We start from the raw sequence: 24,258 nt of genomic DNA on the forward strand, positions 1-24,258 counted from the left end.
TGCGCTCCGCGTGTAGATTCATAAAAAGCTGCGTCAGTCAGCTTGATCGCCCTAAAGACATATGAGGCCAATATAGGGTGTATGTTACACCCTTGCAACAGTCCTCCAACTCACAACTAGAAAATTGCATAGTCGTGGAAGGTGTGGGGTGACGGGGCATATCCCTTGGGTTAGAGACTACCTCTTTATTGGACATTTATCCATGGTAATGGCCCAAAATTAGATTGATTGTCTTTATGTGTTGGATAACGCAGGATCGGATATAGAGGCGATTGCCGGTTGAAGTTTGAAGAGAAGACTGAGGCAAGCTGAGGGAAATATGACATTTAGAATGTACAGATGTCAATGTTTCCATGTCTACTGTTATGCTACATTTCACATGCCCAACTGTGTAAGTTTGATAATTATTTCTATGATACGTTCTAAGACGGTGTACCACCAATTGTACATTACTCATGTGAGAGAAAAATTGGAAAATAAAGTTAAAAAAAAACACAAAACATCGGCTACAGGCAAAAATATTTTTGGGGTCTCAATAAAACACAAATTACCTAGGAGTTCCTAGCGATGAAGGAAACTACTTTGTGTGTGCATGTTCTCCTTGTGAAAGGGAAGCATACTGTAACTTACATTAAAGTTAGTCAATGGCTAAAGTAGGCTGGCTTACTGCGCCATAATGCATACTGGAGAGGGTGAAAGAAAAATGTGAATGACACAACAACAGACTCATGGAGGCAGTCTGGCTAAAAAACACAATAACTATGTTATACACATAATTTTTGTAAAATAAAAACGTTTTCCCTAGACCTAAAAATGACAATTGGCATGGTGTTGGCTGCCAGACTCTTGCCTCTGTAAATGCTTTTTTTTAGAATTATTTTTATAAATCTTTTTTACAGACAGGGAGGCTTCCAAGGACAGTCAGCTATAGAGGCTTGCAAAGACAGAGAGACAGACAGATAGAGAGATTTGCAAAGACAGATATAGATAGATTTGAAAAGATATAGATAGGGTTGAAAAGATACATTCCAGATAGGGTGGCTAAGATGAATAATTGCAAACCCAGTAGGCTCAGGTTAAGGCCCAGAGTCCACAGTCCCTCTCTGAATCCATATTGCACCTTGCTAAGGACACAATCTGACTAATCCAAGCCTCTATCCTTCGCAAGATGAAATGGCTGACCCCCTTACCCAGTGAATCCAAAAGTGAGTTAGTCTGTAACAGCAAATGTCCTGCCAACTGCCTTTATTAAATATTGGGGCAATAACTCCAGCCTGGAGAAAGGGATATTACAGGATAGTAATACCCTGGGAGGTATTCAACAATGACTAGAAGTAAAATATTAACTTTTGCAGATTCAGCTTGCAGGAAAACTGAGGAACACCATCAACTGAACACCTTTTTGCAGGCATCAGATCAAATTTATGTCCTAACGAGAAAATACATTTAAATAGGAAAAAGTAAAACATGATTTAAAAGCCAAATATGTATAACAAAATTGAATGAATTCAGCATCATTATGTCAGTCTAAATATTCTCAATATGCTAGCAGATTGTTTGCTTGACCTGTTAACAAAAGGCAGTCAAAAAATGTGGTGCAGGCAATAAATGAGTGAGAAACAGCTTTACAGGCCAGAGATGGCAAAGAATATAAAACCCAGTTTTTAAAATCAATAAGGAATTTATCAATCTGACCAGACAAAATCAACTTTTACATATAAGTATTTTGATCCCATCTCTCTATAACTGTTTTTTTCAAAACCAAGACCACCCCTTTTTTCTCAACTACTTACAAAGCAAGAGATATCAACAGTAGTGACTGACCTTCCTAACTAAAAACCATGCATTTAGGATAAAATCCCTGCAGAAATTGTTATATCCTTCTCAGAACTTTTGGTCAGTACTCTAATACTACCCTGAATTCACATTTTGGCTGATACATATGTGTCCTCTTCTTTCAAAATCAGTTTTCATAATCCTGCAAAATCTATACCTGATCCTCCAGCCTATGGACCTACTCCACTATTAAATGGAGAGTGATACATTATTGGCAAATCTTTGTGAGTAGACTTGCTCCTTTAATGCACACAGTTATACAGTGAGATACAAAGGGGTTCAATCCCATAAGGAATAGACACAAATATGTGTTATTTAATCAAAGCAATTGAGTATGTAATTGTAAATAAGACACTAGCAGTCATCCTGCTTATTGATGAAGACAAATAATTTGATCCTATCGAATGGAAATGTTTGTTTTCAATCCCTGTAAAACTGGGTCTCTCTCCCTGTAAAAATGGGTCTCTCTCTTTGATGTCACTTTCTGCGCAGCAACAGCAAGAACTGCATTAAAGTTGCGTTGGATATTGCTGCAGACACATATCACAACATTTCAAATCTGATGGACCTATACCAGTCTCAGAAACTAATGACAATGAAGGTATGTTATTATCTGCATAAATCAGCATCCTATTCCAGGATTGTAGGATCATCAAGCAGGTGAAGGGACCTGCACATCTGCATACTGTCTGCTCATATTCAAAGGAAAGAGAAGAAGACACCTATCCCAACAGTACAACAGACACTTCTTGATACTTCTGGCAGTTTGTTTGCCTCCCCACCTTCAAGCACCACTGTCTGCCTTGCAGGCCATCTGCAAAGTAGGACCTCTTGCAATAGCTCACCTGTACTACCTACACTGAAACAAGCTGGGCCCACCACCCATGGGGCAGGCAGTGGTCCCTCAGTCATCCTTCCCCTTGCACAGAAAATAATACCTCTGACACAGCAGCCATGGGACTTGTGGAGGACCACCAGTCACCCCTCTTCCAGCACCAAAAAGAAAGTCTCAGAACTGCTGCCCATGGGGTATGAGGCTGGTCCCATTTTACACATCCTTCTAGGTGTCAGGAGGCTGAAGACAGGGTGCTCTGAGATTTAAGCTTTACTGCCCTGTCCACCCTACACCACTCAAAAGTAAGTTGGGTCCACTGCCCATGGGAAATGTAGCGAGGATCAAACCACCCCTTCTCCACCCAGAGGACAACTTGATCCCTCTAAGTACCATCACCCAAAAGTAAGTTGGGCACATGGCTGTTCCCCAGTCACCCCTTCAATATCAAAGATCTACTTCTCCCTCAACACCTGTAAGTACGGCCTTCCACCAATGGGAAGGCCCTCCGACACCTGTCCCCCACCCAAACTGCCCATATTCCTCCATCCCTCACCACCCAAAACTAAGTTTAGCCTGCCACTTATGGGGTATGCGCTCAACCTCTGACACCCCTCAGCACAAAAAGCACCAATGCCCCCCAACCCGCCACCAAGAAATTGGTTGGACTAACAATTCACAGGCCATGAGGAAGGACACTGGTCACCCCATTCCCACCCAATGCACCATTAACCCCACCAATCCCAAACTGCTCTTTGGGCACCCAGGGACTAGGGGTCCCTAGGTGATCATTTGGTACCAAGGGACCCTAGTCACCCCATCCCACCGCAACCACCACTGGCCCTTCAATCACCCCCGTCATTCTAAAGTAAGCTGGACCCACTACCCAGGCTGCATGCAGCATGCTCACGGTAAACCATCCTCATCGTTTTGAGGGTAGGATGGCAGGGAAGCAGACAACCGCCAATGGTGTAGGGCAGAGGACAGTGGTTTGGTGGTAGAAGCAGTTTTTGGGGTAGGGTGGCAGAGTAGATGCACTGTTTGGGGCCATCTAATTGGCACCAAGTAGGTGGTAAAGAAAAAAGTTGTGGGGGTAGGATGTCAGAAACATAAGAAGTATAGGGCACAGTTTTGTTGGTAGAGGTAGGTGTTCTGGGGTACTGTAGAAGGTAGGGAGCAGTATTTTGGGGGCAGGGTGACAGTGAAGTGGCGGATTTTCAATTGTAGGGCTGCGAGGCAAGGAGTAGAGGTCGATGATTTGGGGGATAGTGACAGGAAAGGGTTTATAGTTGGTTCTAATTATTTTGTTCTTTTGCAGAGGAGGAAAGAATCTGCGGTTCTGCAGCTGTTGGACACTGTGTTAACAACACAATGTGACTAATGCTGAGACAATCGCTCAGAAGGTCACTTTGTTGCTATTTATACTTGCGGGGAGATGATGCCTATGCCAATACACAAGTCCTTTAATTTCTGGGTTCAGATTTCTGAAGGATCACTGTCAATTGGCGGAAGCATCATGGGAGCCCCTAGACATAATTTGTGCTGTTTTGATGCTGGACATTCTTTGTGAGGGTGTAATTGAACCCTTTTTGCATAAGCTTTTCTAGAGACGTTCTGTGAGTTTTTTCTTAGTGCAAGTTATTTACTATATTTTTCTTTAAATTAGTCTAGAGTGTTATTTTAACATTTTGAAAAATTCCTTTGTATGGTTATTTTTGTCCAGTTGCAATTTTGACTTTGTTCATGCATTAATTTTCATACTTTTACTATTTCAGTTCTCTTGCTTCAAAGTGTTCTTTTTTAAAACTGAGTTCCTTTTATAACTTCCTTCCTGTAGATTAGATTCACCATGTTTCATTTTTGTCTTACTCTGTTGCCTGTTATGTTTTTAAACTAAGTTTATTGGTATGTTCAAAACATGACATCCATACTTACAAGCAACCAGTAATCCATTGTGATTTTGTTTCAGCTTTATGTAGGTACTTTAGAGCAGAGTTTGGTGCATTACGTCAGCTTTTACTAAGACGCTTTTACTGTAACTATTTTCCACCAATTGCATTGGATTGCATTGGAGCAGAGCAGACGTTTTATTTTGAAATCACGTTTTCATTAAAATTTTAACCTTTAGCTTTTTCCCCTATAGCTTTTTTCCCTTTGGGGTACGTGAAATAGCAGTGATTAATTTTTCAGAGCAGTCCCGGGAGAATGCATTAAATACCCAAAGAGGACTCAAACCTGCATGGGGAGCTTTTTCATGTTTGTCATCTGCTAGCAAATTACTTATTCTGTGCTGTACATGACTTCCAGCAGTTCTGGTTCTATGGTATGCCAGCCGAAGGGAGCAGTTTCAGAAGCTCCCAAGATTTGTGGCTATTTTCGACCTTGCAGGTACTTTAGAGCAGATATTAGTGGATTTGGAAATCATTTTGCCTTAAATTATTATTTTATCTTAATTTTATATAGCACTGTTTTCCCTGTTAGAAATTGGGTTTCTGGTTGGCAGAGATATGCACCCTGTCAAAGCAGGAAGCACAATCTAGTCAGGGTAAGTCAGATACACACCCCAAATTAACCTCTGTTCACCTTCTGCTAGCAAAAATCCAATAAATAGAACCAGAGTTATTCATTTTAAGGATATCTTGAAATATAGTGCTCAAAAGCTCAAAGTAAAACCGGGGCCATCTGGTTGCACTTGACCAGGTCAAATCTGAAAGTTGAGCCCGACCGTGATAGAGCGCGAGTCGGATACCACCAAAAATGTCCTTGGTTGTGTCATCAACTAAGCCGGGATGTGTTGAGCAGGAGGCGATGTGTCGATGCTGAAGTACCTAGGCAATGCGTCAACGTCGAACCATGCACCTCAGGGATGTGTTATCACCGAGCCACAGACTGGAGGGGATGCATCGAGCACTGAAGGCGATAAGTCATGCAGACAGCAGTCCTCAGTCCTTGTGGTAGCCGCGATGCGCTGACATCGAGGGTGAAGCGAAGGTTTCGATCGGCGCAACATTGTGGAGGTGTGGACTGGATTGGCACCACCTGACAGGGCAAGCAGACCAGCCCTTGGAGTCATTCTGGGTTCAAGAGGTGTAGGTTCAGTCCTTTTCATCCAGGCAAGGAGAGCAGCAGGCAGGTTAGCACAGCAGAAACAAAGTTCTTCCAGAACAGCAGTCTATCAGTTTGGCAGTCGTTCAGCAGCACAGGAGTTCTTTCAGGTCCAGACGTGTACTGAGTTGGTACGGTCAGAAGTCCAGTTTTTATTCCCAGTCGTGCCTTTGAAGTAGGGATACTTCAAAGAGGGGCTTTGAAGTGCACAGTGATTCTCCCATTCTGCCCTGGCTCCAGACTGACTACAGGGGGTTAAGCAGTTCTTTGTGTGGGGACAGGGAACATCCTAATCAGGTGTAAGTGTGACGCTGTGCCCAGCTCCTCCCTCCCATCCTGCCGAGGACAGCCCATCAGGATGTGGATGGCCCATTAGTCAGACGTAAGCTCCCTTTGTGTGTGGCTGTCTAAAGGAATGCACAATTCACCCACCCATCACGGGCATGTATTGGAGACCGGCAGAAGGCCTACAGGGCTAAAGAGCAGAAAAATGCCAACTTTCCAAAAGTGGCATTTTTAGGTCGAGCACTCGAGACCTCTTGTATATACTTTAGTATATACTTCTTATATACTAATATGTGTATGTACTTTGTGAGCTCTGGAGATCAGCCCTAGGACTTGTCTGCTTCCGCTTAGGGACTTATTCTTCTGTTCAACTGCCTTCTCTTTAACTCTCTTGATAGAAAAGGACCAGCAGAGGTCAGTAAAATACCAGAATTGCTTTCTGCTGAGGGACTTTTTTTTAAAAAAAATTCTGGCAACTGCCTCTATTCAACTTTCTTGATAGAAAACGACCAGCAGAGGTCAGTAAAATACCAGAATCACTTTAGCATTCTCTAGATTCTAGTCCATAGAAATTGTCTTCCAAGAGCACCCGTAGACAATAATATTTTTTTCAAATCTTGTATTTTCAGTGATATTACCACCGAAGACCCTGATTTTATATTACAAACAGCTTTGGACTATTCCATTTCCCGTTGAAAGGCAATATTTCTCTTCATATGTTCCCATAACTGGCATGTCACGCAGGTTGTTGCTTACTTTCCTCCATGTTAAAGAACAGTAGATCTTTCAGCACACAGGCTAAGGTGCTGCATAGATAAATACACATAAGGTCCCAAAGGCGAGACCGATTGCATTGCAAATGCTTGTTAAAGTTGTAATAATAAATCCAACTTAACCATTAAAGTGGATTTGTCATTACAAGTCCTTAGGTACCAAACATGTCAGATCTATTCCTTTCTAATCAGGAATTATAACTTATTAAATGTAATAAGAAATCCCCAATATTAACATATTAGGGGGCTAGGCCTCGTAGTAGTGGAAAACACATTTGTTCGTTTTTCACAACCAGCAGAAAAAAGTATATGTCCTGCCTTTTACTTACACAGCACCTTGCCTTATGGGATACCTAGGATCTACTTTAGGGGTGATGTATGTGTAATAAAAGGGGAGTTCAAGGATTGGGTAGGGGTTTTAACTATCAAATCAACATGGCAGTAAAACCGTACATACACGCTTTGCAGTGGCAGGCCTGAGACATGTCTTAAGGGCTACTTAAGTGGGTGGCAAAATCAGTGCTGCAGACCCACTAGTAGCATTTGGTTTACAGGCCCTGGGCAGATACATTGCACTTTACTAGGGACTTATAAATACATTAAATATGATAAATGTGGATAAGCCAATGTTACCACACTCTAGGGAGAGAGCACATGCAGGTTAGCATTGGTTAGCAGTGGTAAAGTGCCCAGAGTTCTAAAACCAGCAAAAACAAGGTCAGCAATAATGAAGCAACACTCAACATATTTGCATACTAGTCTAATGACAGTGCATCACAACCCCACAGAGAACATTAAACTTAGCTCCAGGGGTCCAACAAGCGTGTCATCTGACTGCAAAGGACTTCTGACTTCATGCATTTAAATTCCTTCAGTGCAACTTAGTTTTGCCAGATTTCAGATTTTCTATTCTTTGCAGTTAATTGTTTTTATATTGAAACTGTGTTAATTTTCACATTTTTCATGGTCCCAACTTGACAGTTTTCCCGTGTGATTTTATTTCAAACCTGTTTGATTTTTTTTGCTGCAAGTGCTATTCAGCAGACATTGGTTAATTTTTAAACTATGTTTTCTTTCAAGATTTTTACTCACCTTTTATCTCAATTGTGTTAATTTTTCCCCCCTTTCCGATTAAGTTAAAAACACTTATACTTGCAGAGCAGTCCAGCTATAGGGCATGGCTCAACAACAGAGAACGTCAGCACTCCTAGTGTCACCCAACAGACACGTCACCTGATCGGAAAAGAGCTTCAGGATTCCTAGAGCGCGATCAACACTATACTGCAGGTAGGATGGAAAATTCATGAAGCCTATTAATGATGAGAGAACTGATCACATTTGGTTATCCAAATAATTGCAGTAGACCTGACCAGTGATATAGCGATGTGATGCATGCTGATTTCGGAGTGATGCTTTGCTCTTTATGCATTTTGATATACTATGTTCTAAAGTACAAAGCAGGCCATGTTTGAAAGCTTATGAAGGATATACATGTGTGGCGCTAAAGACACATGAAACACTGCAATGACACACCAGATCCCAATATATCCCGATATGTGTCCATCAGACGACTCTGAACTCACTTTTCAAAAACAGTACAGGGACTGGTGCATTAATCGATGATCTGAAAGTGATTGGGTCAACATCTGTACAGCACTGATAATTCCACTGAGCAAAAAATTATCACCCTGTGTTAAGCAAATTCCATTATCAGTGAATATTAATTGGTGGCACAATCCCAGGAAGTCAACAGCGTCAATAACGTAATCTCCCAGAAAGGTATTTGGAAACAGAAGAACATTTTAAAAAACAAATGCAAGATTGCAAGATCAGTGCATTGTTTGATGAAATTCCTGATTCCAAGGAATTCTCTGTGCTGAAAGTTATCTGAGCAGACTCAGTTTTCCTCTCACAATGCAACCACTGAATGATACTGCAAGCATTTCTCAGAGTCTTCATAATACAAAATTGCTTTCCAGATCAATATTTCCTTTAACATGGGCAATGCTGAACACATGCTCAACGCATATAACATTATGTTGTAGAGGCTCTATACTCAACAAACAGATACACTTAATATAAATCTTACTGGGGAGTCATTCAACAAGCCTTTTGTGCTTTCTGTTCGACTTCTTAATGAATCTTCTACATGACTAGTAGCAGAACGTGAAAGTACCTCCATCACCTTGCAGAGGTCAATGAAATTAAACCTTTACTGGCGCGTGACCCTTGCAGTATCCAATAGACATTCTTGGTTTGCACTTGTCTGGTACCATTGCAGGTACTGGAATACCAATGCTTGTCTTGTTGAGTATGAGATACAACTCGGCAAGTCTATTCAATTAGCTTGAAAATCTTCAGAGGATTCGGTGCAGCAACAACAAGAAGTGTATTACAGTTAAGTTGTAAATTGCGTCAGACAAATATCAAAACATTCCAAGTCTGGTAGACCTATGCCAGAGTACGAACTAATGAAAATGAAGTTATGTGATACTCTTCACAACTTGGCATCCTATCCCAAGACTGTAGTACATATTCAGTCATCACTGGTTTAAGCAAGGCTCAAGATCAGGAGCTTCAACTCTACTTTGAACATGAAGGCCCAGAAACATTTCAGGCATCAATTTCAGGGGTTTTTGACACTTACCTTTTAGGTGTCATATGGCTGACCATACACCAGTACTTTTACAGGTGTCAGCCATGTACAAGAACAGTGTGATTAGTTCTACAGATGCTGAAAGGAGCAAGAGCATCTTTAACATTATTTTCTCATACAGACGGTATTCACTCACAAAGCAGTCCATCCATACTACTATTACCAGTAGGCCTGGGCGAAAATTTTGTTCCGTTCGCGGAAATTGCGATAATTTGACATTTTCGCGTTCCGCGGAGAGCGCGAAAATGTCAAAAATTCCGGTTTCCGCAGCTTGGCAATAATTTGTTTCTTGCTCGTGCTGTAAAATAATACATTCTCGCGCGCGATCGCCTTACCTGAATCCTGCGTTCGCCGACAAGTTTTCTTGATCCGGTCGCGTTCTCCATGAGATGTTGTATTGTTTTTAGCCATTTGCGCTGTCTCACGACAGTTCGCGCCCGCAGTGACGTCATGCGTCGCGCGATCACGTCTTTCTTCTCGCGATCATGCACCGCGAGACAACTCAAAACAAGATGGCCGCGCCCGCAAGCAACCACATGGGTAAGTTGGCGACCCGCAACCATGCAGAAAATCTCATGAACATGCCGGAAAAAAACTTCCGCATCTTCGCGATATTTCCGCTTGTTTGCGATAATATTAAACATTTTCGCGATAATTTGCGAAAGTTAATTTCGCAAATTCCGCCCACCCCTAATTACCAGCAGGATTATGGACTAGAATGGGCTGTTCAGAACAATTTGAACAAAACAGCCAAGATGTAGAACTTTCATCATTAATAATTATAACAACGTCTTAGCAAACTTTCATGTTCTGATATAATTTACAGAACGATCCTTCCTATTTTCGGTGCTAAATTTATAAGGATACAAATGTGAAATAAAGTGCCAACAAACTCCCAGTTTGGTGGCACCAAACTGGCTTGCGTCTGCTGCAATATCGAGTGGTGGGTCCAGGGGAGGGGTCTGATAATAATAAATTCCAAGATAGCAGGTTTAATTAAGATACCCAGAGGTGTGCCCTCTTTCTTCCATCTCATTTGACTTCTTGATAGAGCCCCTGTCCGTTGCTCTAGGAACAACACCTGATATCTACTGCCTATCTCCAAACTTGACAAAATATATTTATACTCAGATATTACTCGCCAGGTTTGGAAATGTCAATATAACCTTTGACTTAATTCAAGCTATCACTGTGCTCCAACAGCTGTGAACATCAACATTGAAATGTTGGAGCTCCAGGCTACTACCAGTCATTAGAAGCCCTGGGCACTCCATTGTTTTCACACCTTCCAATGTTCTAATAAACATTAAATTTCATTTTTTCTGTGAGTACGCTCTATTTCAAACAAGGCAGATGCAAGCTGCCAGGTACCATGCTGAAACCCAACATGAAATTTCAATTTAACATACATTATCTCTACAGTACATGTTGAAACAAGGATTAACTGCAATTCGTTCATCTTAAAATTAGACACTCAAAATATCTCAGTTTGGGAATCTCTTAATATGGGATGTATCAAAAATGTATTGTTGACTTGATTATATTTAACCCTGGGCGTAGTTCACGAAGAAGCGCTACGCGTGGCTACGCAAAGTAGCACTTCGCGAACTGCGTAGTACCCTGTTCGCACTGTGCAAGATGCCATTTTCAATGATTGCACAGGGCGGACAAGCATCCGGCACTGTGCAATCATTGAAAACGGCATCTTGCACAGTGCGAGCTGTAGTTTTCTGCTGCTCGAGTAGATTTTTACTCGAGCTCCAGCCTTCTCAACGCGGACTTGTAGTTTCTCATCGCGAGCGGTCGCGAGCATACGCGACCACTCGCAATGAGAAACCTGACCTCCCCGCGTTGAGAATTTGCCGGGAGGTTTATTTTCCCCGCTCGTGATTGCCAACTTGATGTTGATGATCGCGAACGAGGAAAAAGTCTCGCCTGGAAGTAATTTTGTTTGCTCGCGGTCGCCAACTTGACGTTGAGGACCGCGAGCAAGCAAAAAATGACCGCAGCACTATGCAATGCTACACTACGCGTGTTTGCACTGTGCTACGTGCAATTCGCGTAGTGCGAAGTAGCGCAAACTTCACAAACTATGCGAGCGTAGCGTAGTGCTTTGCCCAGGCTTAATTATATTTAGCCTTGGGCACATGTTTTAAAATTGTTTCTCTTTTGTATGGCCAAGTAGAGAGCCTTCTAAAGACACTATCTTAGAACGCTATGGCAGCTTTTTTAGAGCTAATTTTCAAAAACTTTTTTTGTTTTCAGCTAGAGTCCCATGTAAGAGTGAAGGACAATTGCAAACATATCTGCATTCGATTAAAAGGACACCATGTCTTGCAATTGCTATTAAAAAATAGCAGGACAATACTGACATAGCACCTTGCTTGTATTATTTGGGAAGAAGATTTGCAGTTGTACATTTTCTTGCCAAAGAGTCATCTGTTTGCGGTAGACATAGTTTTGTTCTTCCTGGATGCTGTACTATAATCTAGCAGATGTGAGAACTGCTCTCGCCAACAGCAGCAATTTTAGCTGCTCCCTGTGGGAGGGAGCAATGCGGGCACCCGCTAGATGCAAGGAGCTGGCTGGGGTCGTGGGGGCATTAGGACTTCCCCCTAAGGCTCCAACGATAATGTAGGGCACCCTCTACTGGCCAGGTCCTGGGATATGGCATCCTCTGGGCCAATAAAGGGCCAGGGAGAAGGGTTGTGTCCCCCACACCCACTTCAAAATGTGGCCAGGCCCCGGGAAGGGGGGCCGTGCAGCCCTCCTTCCCAATTAATAACTGAATATGCCCCTGGGGATGGGATTCCTGGAGCCAATTTTTGCCCAACTAAGGGGGTTGCATGCCCCTAGCCCTTTTTAATATGGCTGGGCATCTGGAGATGGGTTCAGTGGGCCAGAAATATACAATATGTCTAGGCCACCAGGACATCTGGTCCCCAGGGCTGACGTCGGCCCAGAGAGGGGGGCTGCATGCCTCCCTCCCTCATAAATTAAGCAATGGGCCCTGGGGGATTGGGTCCCCAGGACCAAATACAACCCGGGGTGGGGGGGGGCTACATATCCCGTTCCCTAAACAAATGTGGTGGGCCCTGGGGGATGGGATCCCATGGGGCCAAAATCAACAAAGGGCAGGGTCGCTGGATTGACTGCCTTTGGGGGTTGGCCACAGGGCCTAGCCTTGGGCTTGTGGACAATCCCCCCACGCACAACCTTCAGCCACATTGGCTGCATGCGTGGGGTTGTCCACCGTGGCAGTTGCGTTAAAGCTTGAGATACACTTGATGTGGGATATTTTAACTGAATGAGCCTAAGCTGTGCAGAGAATGCCAAAGTGCACAGTGCCATAAAGGCATCCAGACAGTCCGTCTCATCTAGGGGTACCACCCACCTCTCCTGCTCTCATGGATCCCATTAGGTCATGAGAGTGTGTAACCAAGGTTTTGTAGATTTGTGAAATCCCCCCTTTCCCCAAGGGGCCCATAAGTACTTGCATTTCAAGTGGGATGTTCTCTGGGCCATCCACCAGCTTCTCTTGGTACTTGGAGAGAGCATGTCTGAGTTGTAAGTATCGGAAGAACAGGTATTTAAGCATGTGGAACTCATACAGAAGGTTCTGAAATGATTTAATGTCAATTAGGTCCGATACGTCTCCCAGGGGCAAGATCACAATGTGGTCCCACCCTCGTAATCCTTCGACGTTCGAAACACGGACCATCCAGCAGTCCACCCGCAAGGTAGTCTTCAACGTAAGTCCACTAGCTCAACAGGTGCCAATTAATAACTGAATATGCCCCTGGGGATGGGATTCCTGGAGCCAATTTTTGCCCAACTAAGGGGGTTGCATGCCCCTAGCCCTTTTTAATATGGCTGGGCATCTGGAGCTGGGTTCAGTGGGCCAGAAATATACAATATGTCTGGGCCACCAGGACATCTGGTCCCCAGGGCTGACGTCGGCCCAGAGAGGGGGGCTGCATGCCTCCCTCCCTCATAAATTAAGCAATGGGCCCTGGGGGATTGGGTCCCCAGGACCAAATACAACCCGGGGTGGGGGGGCTACATAAAACGTTCCCTAAACAAATGTGGTGGGCCCTGGGGGATGGGATCCCATGGGGCCAAAATTAACAAAGGGCAGGGTCGCTGTATTGACTGCCTTTGGGGGTTGGCCACAGGGCCTAGCCTTGGGCTTGTGGCCAATCCCCCCCCACGCACAACCTTCAGCCACATTGGCTGCATGCGTGGGGTTGTCCACCGTGGCAGTTGCGTTAAAGCGTGAGATAAACTTGATGTGGGATATTTTAACTGAATGAGCCTAAGCTGTGCAGAGAATGCCAAAGTGCACGGTGCCATAAAGGCATCCAGACAGTCCGTCTCATCTAGGGGTACCACCCACCTCTCCTGCTCTCATGGATCCCATTAGGTCATGAGAGTGTGTAACCAAGGTTTTGTAGATTTGTGAAATCCCCCCTTTCCCAAAGGGGCCCATAGGTACTTGCATTTCAAGTGGGATGTTCTCTGGGCCATCCACCAGCTTCTCTTGGTACTTGGAGAGAGCATGTCTGAGTTGTAAGTATCAGAAGAACAGGTATTTAAGCATGTGGAACTCATACAGAAGGTTCTGAAATGATTTAATGTCAATTAGGTCCGATACATCTCCCAGGGGCAAGATCACAATGTGGTCCCACCCTCGTAATCCTTCGACGTTCGAAACACGGACCATCCAGCAGTCCACCCGCAAGGTAGTCTTCAACGTAAGTCCACTAGCTCAACAGGTCGAGCCACTCTCCACGTCAGGAACGCTATTCAGGTCAGTTCTGGGAGAGTTTCAGGAGCCGGGGGCCCATAAAGGCTACTCCCTATGTTCTCTAGTTAAAGTATGGCTAACTCTACCCGGTATGCTAGGTCCTCCGAGCCCTTGTGTAACCAGTCATTCAATGTCAGGATGTGGGCTGCCCAGTAAAACAGATGGATATCCTCCATGGCGAGTCCCCCGTCGTACACAGAACAGATGCATTTCCGAAAGGTGACTCAAAGAGGCTTATTTGCCCATATCAACAACCTCATGAGTGCAGCTAGGGTGATAAACCAGGTCTGCAGAATGTGGATAGGGACATTTTGAAGGGCCTAGAGCAGCCATGGGAGGATCATCATCTTAAATATGGCTATCCAAGCGATGGGATTAATGGGGCAGCTCCTCCCATAAGATCATGTCTACTTTGGCCCTACCTAGCAAGGGGCGGTTTCTGGTTCCCAGGATGGGTACACTTCCAGGTACATAAAACTAAGGTACCATATGGGTATGTTGGGTGCCAGGTCTCATCTCATTGGTCACCCAGCAGGGGGACCAAGAGGGATTTATTCCAGTTGATCCATAGGCAAGAGGACAAACTAAATGTTGACAGGATGTGGATGTGGGCTGGGAGAGAACCAGGATGATGTTGTCCGCATATAGGATGATTCTGTCCTCCTTCTCAAGTCCCCAGTCAAAGCCCCATACCTGTGCATCACAGCACACCCAGGCCCCCAGGGGCTCACAAATTCTGAGGAACCTTATAATTCTCAGGAGCTTTCCAAGGTTTCAAGAGCACAGTAGCTCTAATCGAGCCATTCAGAAAATACAAGGGACTGTCAGCGTCTGATGAACAATTATCATTCTGTGGATGGGTGCCCTGAGAGGTTACAGAGGGCCCTTTTGATGTTATATATACGAGCAGATTACAAATCTGCAAAAGGTTTTATCCATGAGTGTGACTGCATAAAAAAACTCTAGAAGACTGTAATTCATTAAGCTGCCATTGGCTACAATTTGCCAGAAAACACTGCATTTTGGTACATCTACCAGGTTCAGCCAGTAGGAATTGATCAAATTCTGCTTCATTGTAGTGACTATTTGTTTGTATCTAGTTCTGGCCACTCTAATCTGATCTGGGTCACGCAATTTGATGGCCGTGATTAGTGAAGACTTTGCCTTATGACGATCACTAGAAAACCATGATGTCGTCTTAAATGTCAGAGGTTTTGAGGTTTGCACTGCTTTGGCGCATCATATTTCAGCGCCCTAAACAAGCTAGAGTGGAGCTCTGTGATTGGGAACACACTTGTGGGGGATTTAGCAAAAGGACCTAAAAGGGAAATAAACAGGATATATATTTGGGGTAATTTGTCAGGCTTAGTTGTCAGTTTAGTCCATTTAACAGAGCTTCTATTGTTCCCAAGGGATAAAGGTGTCCCAGACAACTTGGAAGCAGCAGTAGAATCAAAGAAAGTGTTGCCTCTCAATTACAGTTTTAGAGTATTATGATCACCATCCATTATGTATATGACGCAAAAATCTATAGTATGCCATAACTATAAATAAAAATGACATAATCTACTCTGCTGTTACTACCCCTATTGAATAAGTATATGCTCTTGCTCTATGGGTATCATATTGAGGCTGGCCATTATAAGCACACAGGCTGTATGAAAGAGTAATAGAGACTAACTGGGTGGCAGCTGAAGACCAAGTATTCATTGGATCAGCATCCAGCCTTTGTATACCTTTTACAAAATCTTCAAAATCTGTGACAATTTGATTCATTGTAAGTGCTCAAATGATAGGAGATTTTCATGTAACAAGACAGGAGACCTACCGAGTCTACTACATGAATGGTGATCCAGTAATGCATTGGAGATTCTTTGTTTTCGAGCAGAAAAGGGTTGTGGATGCTATACACATTCACCGCTAGGCTATTACTCTCCTTAATTGTCATCCTAATTATGTCAGAGCTGTCTAGCACCAGCTTTTTGATAATCAGGTTTAAGGAATTTCTAACCTAAACTAAGATGACACCTGAAGGGCTTTAAGCTTTGGATGGGTTTGCTTCAATACTGAAATTTAAGTCGCCAGATCTGAATAATGGGTCTAAGGACCAGGGATCCTGTAGCAGAATTATGTCAAATTCATCTATGAAATTACCCCATAGAGAATCAATAGTTTTGTCACGTATACCTGGCAATATTCAGGATTGCAACTGTAGGGGGCAAGTACTCACACTCCCCACAGTTTTTGGGTCCCAGTAGCCCAAATTTGAGTTATACTCAGCGGGGTGGAAACCCTATTCTCAGGGGCAAATCTAGTGAATCTTCCTATATTCTGGTCTGAATGTGGTGGTGAAGTCGGGAGCCCAAGCAGTGAGTTGTGTGGGCAGTTTATGGCTTTGGAGAGATGAATTAATCAAATGAGAATTTCCCCATCTCCACTTTGTGAGTTGCTCATTACATAGTCAATCTCTGCTAATCTTGGAGCAGATGGGCTTATTGGGATAGGGGCTCTCAGAATAGTTCTATGTTAATGAATTCCCAAAAATAAATAATATATTACGTTTTCCCCCAAAAAGAACCCCATATATACATATTTTTTTTAAATGATAATACAGAAAATACAAAAAACTCATATCGACACATTTATTATATTTAAATTATTTAAAAAAGAAATGTATTTTATACCAAACACATAGGGGCCGATTCCGATCCTGGAAAAAACGGGTACGAATCGTCAGACGGAGCGTTTTCTCCGTCCGACTCGTACCAGGGAAAAATACCTTACAAACATGCAAGTACGATTCGTACGGAAACACCATTTCCGTACGAATCGTAAAAAACACCGACAGGCTAAAATATACCCACAATTCCGATCTGGGACACCGCGTACGCGACATTCGCACGGAGTCAGGCAGCGTTTTACGGACCAGCAAGTACGATTCGTACCCACAGCACTTCGCACGGCAATATTTTTACGGGACCCAAAAAGTGCCGGAAAAGCTAAGTACGCCATGATGCACGGCGAAAAGGGGGCCCGGTATGCACCGTACCCCCATCTCTACACGTCTGCACCGTACCCCCAGCCCCCCCATGTCTGCGCCGTGCCCCAGCACCCCCCCATGACCATGCCGTACCCCCACCCCCCGTATGTACGGTGCGTACCCCCACCCCACCCCGTATGTACGGTGCGTACCCCTCATATGTACGGTGCATACCCCCACCCCCGTATGTACGGTGCGTATGCGGGCACATGTTTGGACGTCTCCATGGTTGCAATGGGAGTTCGCTCCGTACGGTGTTTTTTCCATACGGTTGTGCATTCGGACGGACGGGACGGATCGTACTTGCGCGCTCGGACTTCAGTTTCCCGATTCGTACGTAAAACTGTCCGGGGACGTGTCGGATACTTTTTCCGACCCGAGGACGTGTCGGGGAATTTTACCAATGCGATTCGTATGGATTTTTTAACATACGAATCGTACTTGCCAGTTTGTACGGGACTTGTACGATTCGTACGTAAAAAAATCCAGATACGATTTGTACGTGGAAAATTTTTAACGGATCGGAATCGGCACCATATTATTTAAACTTTTTAAGTTTAAAAGCTTTGCACACTATTCCCCTACAAACCCTACATCCCGCTCCTAAATATGAAAACACATTTTAAAATAAAAAAATCGAAAAGTAAACATTATATTTAAAAGAAAGTACATCAATTTAAAAATGGATTAACCTAAAAAATTAACAATATGTAAATACATAATTCATAAACATTACAAATACATTTAAAAGTTAAACAATGAAAAAACAAAATTTAGATAACCCACACCCTACTTCCCTATAAACTATACATCCCACTGCTTAAATGTTTTGCAATTTTAAATAACATATAAATTGTATGTAAGCACGTGTAAAAAATGAACATTATAGACAACAATATCTTTTTACGAGAATAAAAGAATATAATAATAGTATTCAAAGTTGTGATATGTATCACAAAAGTTTCTCTTCAATAGTTTGGCAAAAACACCCGAAAGAGTAATAAACCTGCTTTGCCACCGCCTGCTTCAAGGTGCAAAGTGATGCAAGTCAGGAATCAGAAGCTGTGCCCAGATGCAGGGCTCGGGCAGGTCCCAAGAATTGAGGCAATAGATATGCACTGACCTTTTTCATCAGCTTGTCCCACTCATCATCATAGCCGCTTCCGTAATTCTTCATCTGCCTCTCATCCTCCTCCGTCACTTTACCGATAGGTACCACACCAGCAGGGAAGTTCAGGATATTGAACAGCACTGTATAGCAAACGGGAGCTGTAAAGGAAACAGAAATAAACTACACAGTAAAGAAAATGCATTCCATACTCTGTAAAAATGCAGTTACTGCAGTTTAGATATTGTAGGACATAGAACATAAAGCTTCCCATCTCTGCAATAATGTGTGTGTGAGCAGTAGAGAGGCGCAGTGCAGGAAATATAAATAATGTACTGTGACAACCAAAAATGTGGGGGTGAGAGAAGTGGCAGAACAGGCTGCATGTCCAGGGCATAGATGTATGTGTACAAAGTTTAACAGTAGTAACTATAACGCAGGGGATTAATGCACTAGCTAGAGAGATCCTTCTGAAATTTCTGGTTCCAGGTTTGAATCATCAAAATATAGATCCCAGAGTAAAGGTGTTTGCCGCTGAGCACTGCCGGTACGTGTGGGTCACAGACCTCTGTTCCACGCAAGATTGCTATGTAGGTGTATGCTTTTGTTTTAGAGATCCTTGCATAACTTGCACGGGAAAAGTTACAAATTCGTGCGTTATGCATCTGCTTATATGCTATAAGGTTTTAAATCATTTTTTTAAAATCTAAAGTTGATCAAATGGGTTCCATTTGGTAGAGTACCTTAGAAGCTTGAGTGTGAATTGGTGCTGCTGCAAGTACCCAGGTGCAGACAAAGTTATCAACGTCAGAATAATTTGCTAGTGTCCAGCCTGAATAGAGTTTTGAGTCATGTATAGCTTCCGCAGCCGCTAACCAGCTGGTTACTACTCAATTCTAGTGCTGAGAAATGCAGCATTGCTTACTGCAAACTGAATTTAGTACCGGGGCAGAAACGGAGCAAAGTAAATTGTTCCAATAACACTTGGCCTAAAGGAAGTTGACCAAAAGCTTTTTTTTTACTGTTCAATTTAAAATGCAAGGCAATATTTGAGGCAAAATCAGGTTTCTGCATGTTTCATTACATAAGTAGCAAACAGTACATGTTTAATTACAAGTTAATAATGGACCACGATGATAAAACAGCATCACAGACATAAAGCAACAGATCTATTAGCTTTAGTTTTTTACAATTATTTCACAATCTGTGGCCCTCCATTTTTTACTGGTGCCAAAAATCAGCATAATATTAATAGAAACTAAATCCGATTGCTTCATTACCCATCATGCCTAAAAAGTAGGCCAACATAGTCTTGTTGACTCTTATATTTGCCAAAGCATAGCATTGTGGGTGTCATTTTCTACACTAGACATGATTTATGAGGATGGCAAGTTACGATTTTTGAAAGGAAGACTCTTGTGTGTACAGGATTCACTGGAAAAATTCACTCATAGTAGCCAAGATAGCCTAAGTTGCACAATTGATTGGCTTAGATTCAGAGTAAATGCACTCATATCTAGCTGTGTTTTTTCAGGCATGTTGCTTTCACAGAAAAGAGACGATTGACACTTAGGTGAATCGGGCAGAAATGGTTGGCAGTGTGTGGAGTTGGGAAGTAAGACCCCTGTTCATGTTGGCTTGAACATGACTCTTTCCTACGCATGCAATAGGTCGCATGCCATTAAAACGCGGTTGTTACAACAACCATGTTACATCACGAAGCATTACATCGCAAGTCGTTACAACGACTTGCTGTAGGGGGCACGCTGGACATACGAATAGTATTATTTACTATTCCTACTCCAGTTTGTTTATTCAGCAAAGGAAGGTGTTGGATTGTAAATTCAACACCTTGTGCTCCCTAACGCAAGTTGTTGTAAGAACTTGCGATGTAATGGTTTGCGATGTTATAACGCGGTCGTTGTAACGACCGCATTGTAATTGCAAGCGATTTATCGCATGTGATCTAAACGCTGTTTCCCTGTTAGAATGATCCAGCAAACAGATATTTTTTTGTGTCATAGGTTTTGTGCTCTTCCAGAGCAGGAATTACATCACTTCTGGAATGAACAAAGAGGGGAAAGAATTATCCTCATGTTTGCATGAGCTGGTATCTGGGACCTGGAAAAAAGAGGTACTACTTTGCAACAAATGTGTGAACTTTTCAGATAGCCGCACAACATTGTAAGCTTTTTTAAACGTTGCAAGGATCGATGTGAACGCTGTACAAACATGACCACAGACTTTGTCCCACTGAAATATTTTGAGCTTCATAAAGTTTCAAAGCCTGGTTGTAAAAAGATTCATACATCAGAGCCACCAATGTAGGCTAGTTATGACCTCTCATGGTTGATCCTTACTTTGGCATTGGCCACTCTTGGAGCTTTTCTTACCTGTTGTTGAGCTGTCCTGAGTGATCTTACAACACACAACCAATGCTTTGGAACTCTGCTTAGGTAAAATGTCAGGTTTGGTCCCACTTGATATATTTCTGGTCCATACTTCTTTTCTAAGTACAGAATTATAACATTGCACTAAGATGTGCCTTTGCCTCTTGAGATACCTCGGTCCCAAAAGGACCTCCGAAATACACTCATTTTCTCACTACTTTACAGTACAGTATCCATTGATCTGCAAAGTTACATTTTCTCTTTTCCCATAATATCTGAAACAATTTGCCATTTTGCTTTATTTTTGCAATCTTTTTTAGTTCCATGTTAATGTAATATGTTTACAAACTTGGAGTGGATACTTTATTTCTTTATCGGTACTGTTTGCTAAACAAACTATTTCACATACTTTATCTGTGGACTGCCTTATTGCTCAGGTCAAGCCACTAAAAGTGCACCACATTTGCACCTGTCCAAACAAGACTGTGAATGCTATTTCATACAGGCTAACCATCATATCACATCATATCACATCATAACCATCATCCCAGGAACCTGCAGCCCTGTGGACATCTGTATTTAGAGCATCCGTAAAATGCAGAAGTAGCAGCCGTGCTTTTTTGCCATCTCAAAAGAACCAACTGCAAACTATTTATTTTTGCAAGAATTTAAATGGTTACCCTTTAAAACCTAACCCTTGAATACTTTGCCACTAACATCCGTTACTGAACGGTCTAAAGACATACATGTTCTGTGTTCCTAATACTACTTCCCTAGAACGAGGAAACCCACATGCCAGGTGGCAAACCACTTCTGATGATAACTGGAGCAAAACAGGAGTCTTTGCCCATTTAGTTAATGGGCAGCATTATGGAAGTGTGTCCTTTAATGGCGTAAACCTGTGGCTAGGCCCCTTAAATATAAAACTTGACACATTTAACACTACTTAAAAGGATTTCTTTTCTGTCACCGAGTTTCACACCCGGAAGCAGTTTTAGTGCAGACCAGCCTCCTCTACGACAGGGAGGTCGTTTTGCTGTCAGTACTTCAGTGTTAAAATATAAAAATATCCACAATTTTCACTGTTCCCACAATTTGCCTCACATTTTGCATTTCTTTGGCGCAACCTCGATTTTTTTTTTTTTTTTTGCAATACAATGTAGTCAGCTCGGCTACATCATGAAGGCTTTCTTTTCTGCATAATTTCAGGGACTCTTTAAAAGCTGTGCATGTCCCACCAATTACTCGAAAATGCAGTAAGATTACAATTAAGTCACAGTAACATGAGCCAAACAGAAATAGACTTGAGACCCTCACCCCTATTTCTCTGACCCGACTCTACCCCCCCCCCACCCCCGCCCCCGCCCCATAAAACTAACTTCCAATAAGAGCTGGTAACAGACAATATTTTGGGGCTCACAGCACATAGAAAAAACCAAGAAAGCAAGGTCGCCCCCGACTGATACACTACCAAATAGAAGTCCGGGGTACCCAATATTAAAAGCAGGACCCAACATTGGACAAAGAACAACATCCAGCTTCAGCTTCTTCCATTCAGCAATAAACTCCTCCTTGTATTCCTGAGTAGAAAGGGAAAGAATCAAGTGAGAAAAGACAACACAAGACAGTTTTCACACATTGGTTCTGTCTCATTAAGTGATAATAGCATATCAGCATGTCCACTAATTTCCAGAGCTGTTGGAGAGACAGGTATGTAGCTACCACAAATTATGAAAAAAAGCCCCCACACAATTTCATAGTCAAACACTACACTCACACTTTCCTCTAGCATAAAGGCCCACTCCTAGAAACCCACTTCCATTCAGTACACCTAGCACTCTCACATATATTGTCCGTCCAATAATTACTTCTCGGCACGTCAGAGTGAGCACACATACACAATACAATCCTTTATGTACACTATTAACAGAATTAATACTCAGATAGTAATACAGAGGATAAATTAGTCACAGCATGTCACAAAATTGACTTGGATTTTATCTGGTATATTTGAGTAAGTGAAGCCACCATGCACCTTGGAAAGAGAGGGGTAGATGGATATATTACAGACGACTTGTGACGTCTCCTGTAAGAATGAAATAACATAGCTACTTAACTGTAATAAGGTATTACAGGTAACTTCTGAAATTACAATGTTTGCTGCTACCAGCGAAAATAAAAGACATGTCATGGAGCATAACTACAGCTGAACTTTAAAGAAGAAAAATGGGAACTATCTTTTCTTTCTTTAGAAGTGTTTTTCCAAAAGAAAATGTGCATAAAGGAGATATGTATCACACTATGGGGCATATTAGCAAGGACTTGCGATAATTATCGCAAAGCGTGCTTAGCACTGTATTTTTTATTGCCGGCTATCGCTGGTTTACATCGCGGAGATAACGCGTTATTATCAACGTTCATCACCAAGGCGATAATAAACCAGCGATAGAGGCGATTCTCCATCAATAATGCTGGAATTCCAGCAATGAATTCCCATCGCTAAGGAAAAGATCGCTAATAGGCAGGTGAGGATTCAGCCGTAGAATCCACCTCCCATAGAAAACAATGGCTAAGTCAGGATGTTAGCAGGTGTTAAAATGCAGCGATAATCGCGGTTAGCGCAAGTTTTTTTATCGCTTTGCGGGCATTGCTAATAGGGAGAAGTTGTGTTAGCGACTTCTTCCTATTACTTTTAGTAAGGAATGCCTACTTTGCATGTCCTTAGCGATAGTTATCGCTGACATTCAAAGCGGTAAAAAAAGGCTGCTATTGCCATTAAGCTGTAGCTAACAGCTGTTAGCGACAGCTTGCTAATAGGGCGATAAAAATATTGCGCTTTATCGGCAAAAAGTGCCGCTAAAGCGGCGATACTGCCCTTGCTAATACCCCCCTATGTTTTCATTTTTTCACAATAAAGGCCATTACAGAGAAAAATAGATACAGCCATTTTCTACACATTCTGAGTGCAAGCATGTTCTAAAATTTGATTTTCACTACACCGAAAACTTTGGGCAACAAATTACTCATTGCTTTTCGATATACTTAATTTCAATTAAGATCCCACTTTAATTCTTTATGTCTGCAGTCATACTATCACTTTCATATAAAGAGAATGCCACAAAACATTTAAGTGGTTGAGGTAAGGGGTTTGATGTGACAATCTGACAAATGCCTGTGGTTCACAATATGGATATTGCAAGTGACATTGGAGTTCCATGACCTTCCACTAGAAGGTCATGGAACTTCTTGGTGGCTTGCAAAATCTTTATAATGCATTGGGGTGGGGGGTACTTTAGCCCGATTGTATTAAATTATATTATGGTATATTATTACTTTGCACTTCTGCATATATGGTTTATGCCAGGACAAATTTTCATGTGTATGTATTTAACCATATCCCAGACACAAGGGATTACATTTATGTAG

General features: G+C 42.5%; 1 protein-coding gene across 1 annotated transcript in view; it reads right to left on the minus strand.

Annotated features, from left to right (window-relative positions):
• LOC146835060 (vitamin D3 hydroxylase-associated protein-like) overlaps nt 1-24,258 on the minus strand; it is an 824,670-nt gene that overhangs the window by 10,854 nt on the left and 789,558 nt on the right. The window contains exons 13-14 of the mRNA XM_085599957.1: nt 22,304-22,412; nt 18,458-18,603 (exon numbers count right to left, since the gene is read on the minus strand). Of these exons, the coding sequence (XP_085456083.1) occupies nt 18,458-18,603; nt 22,304-22,412 (255 nt within the window). The remainder of the gene's footprint in view (nt 1-18,457; nt 18,604-22,303; nt 22,413-24,258) is intronic.

The sequence above is a fragment of the Triturus cristatus genome, chromosome 4_2 (genome assembly GCF_964204655.1).
Source record: "Triturus cristatus chromosome 4_2, aTriCri1.1, whole genome shotgun sequence".
NCBI lineage: Eukaryota > Metazoa > Chordata > Amphibia > Caudata > Salamandridae > Triturus > Triturus cristatus.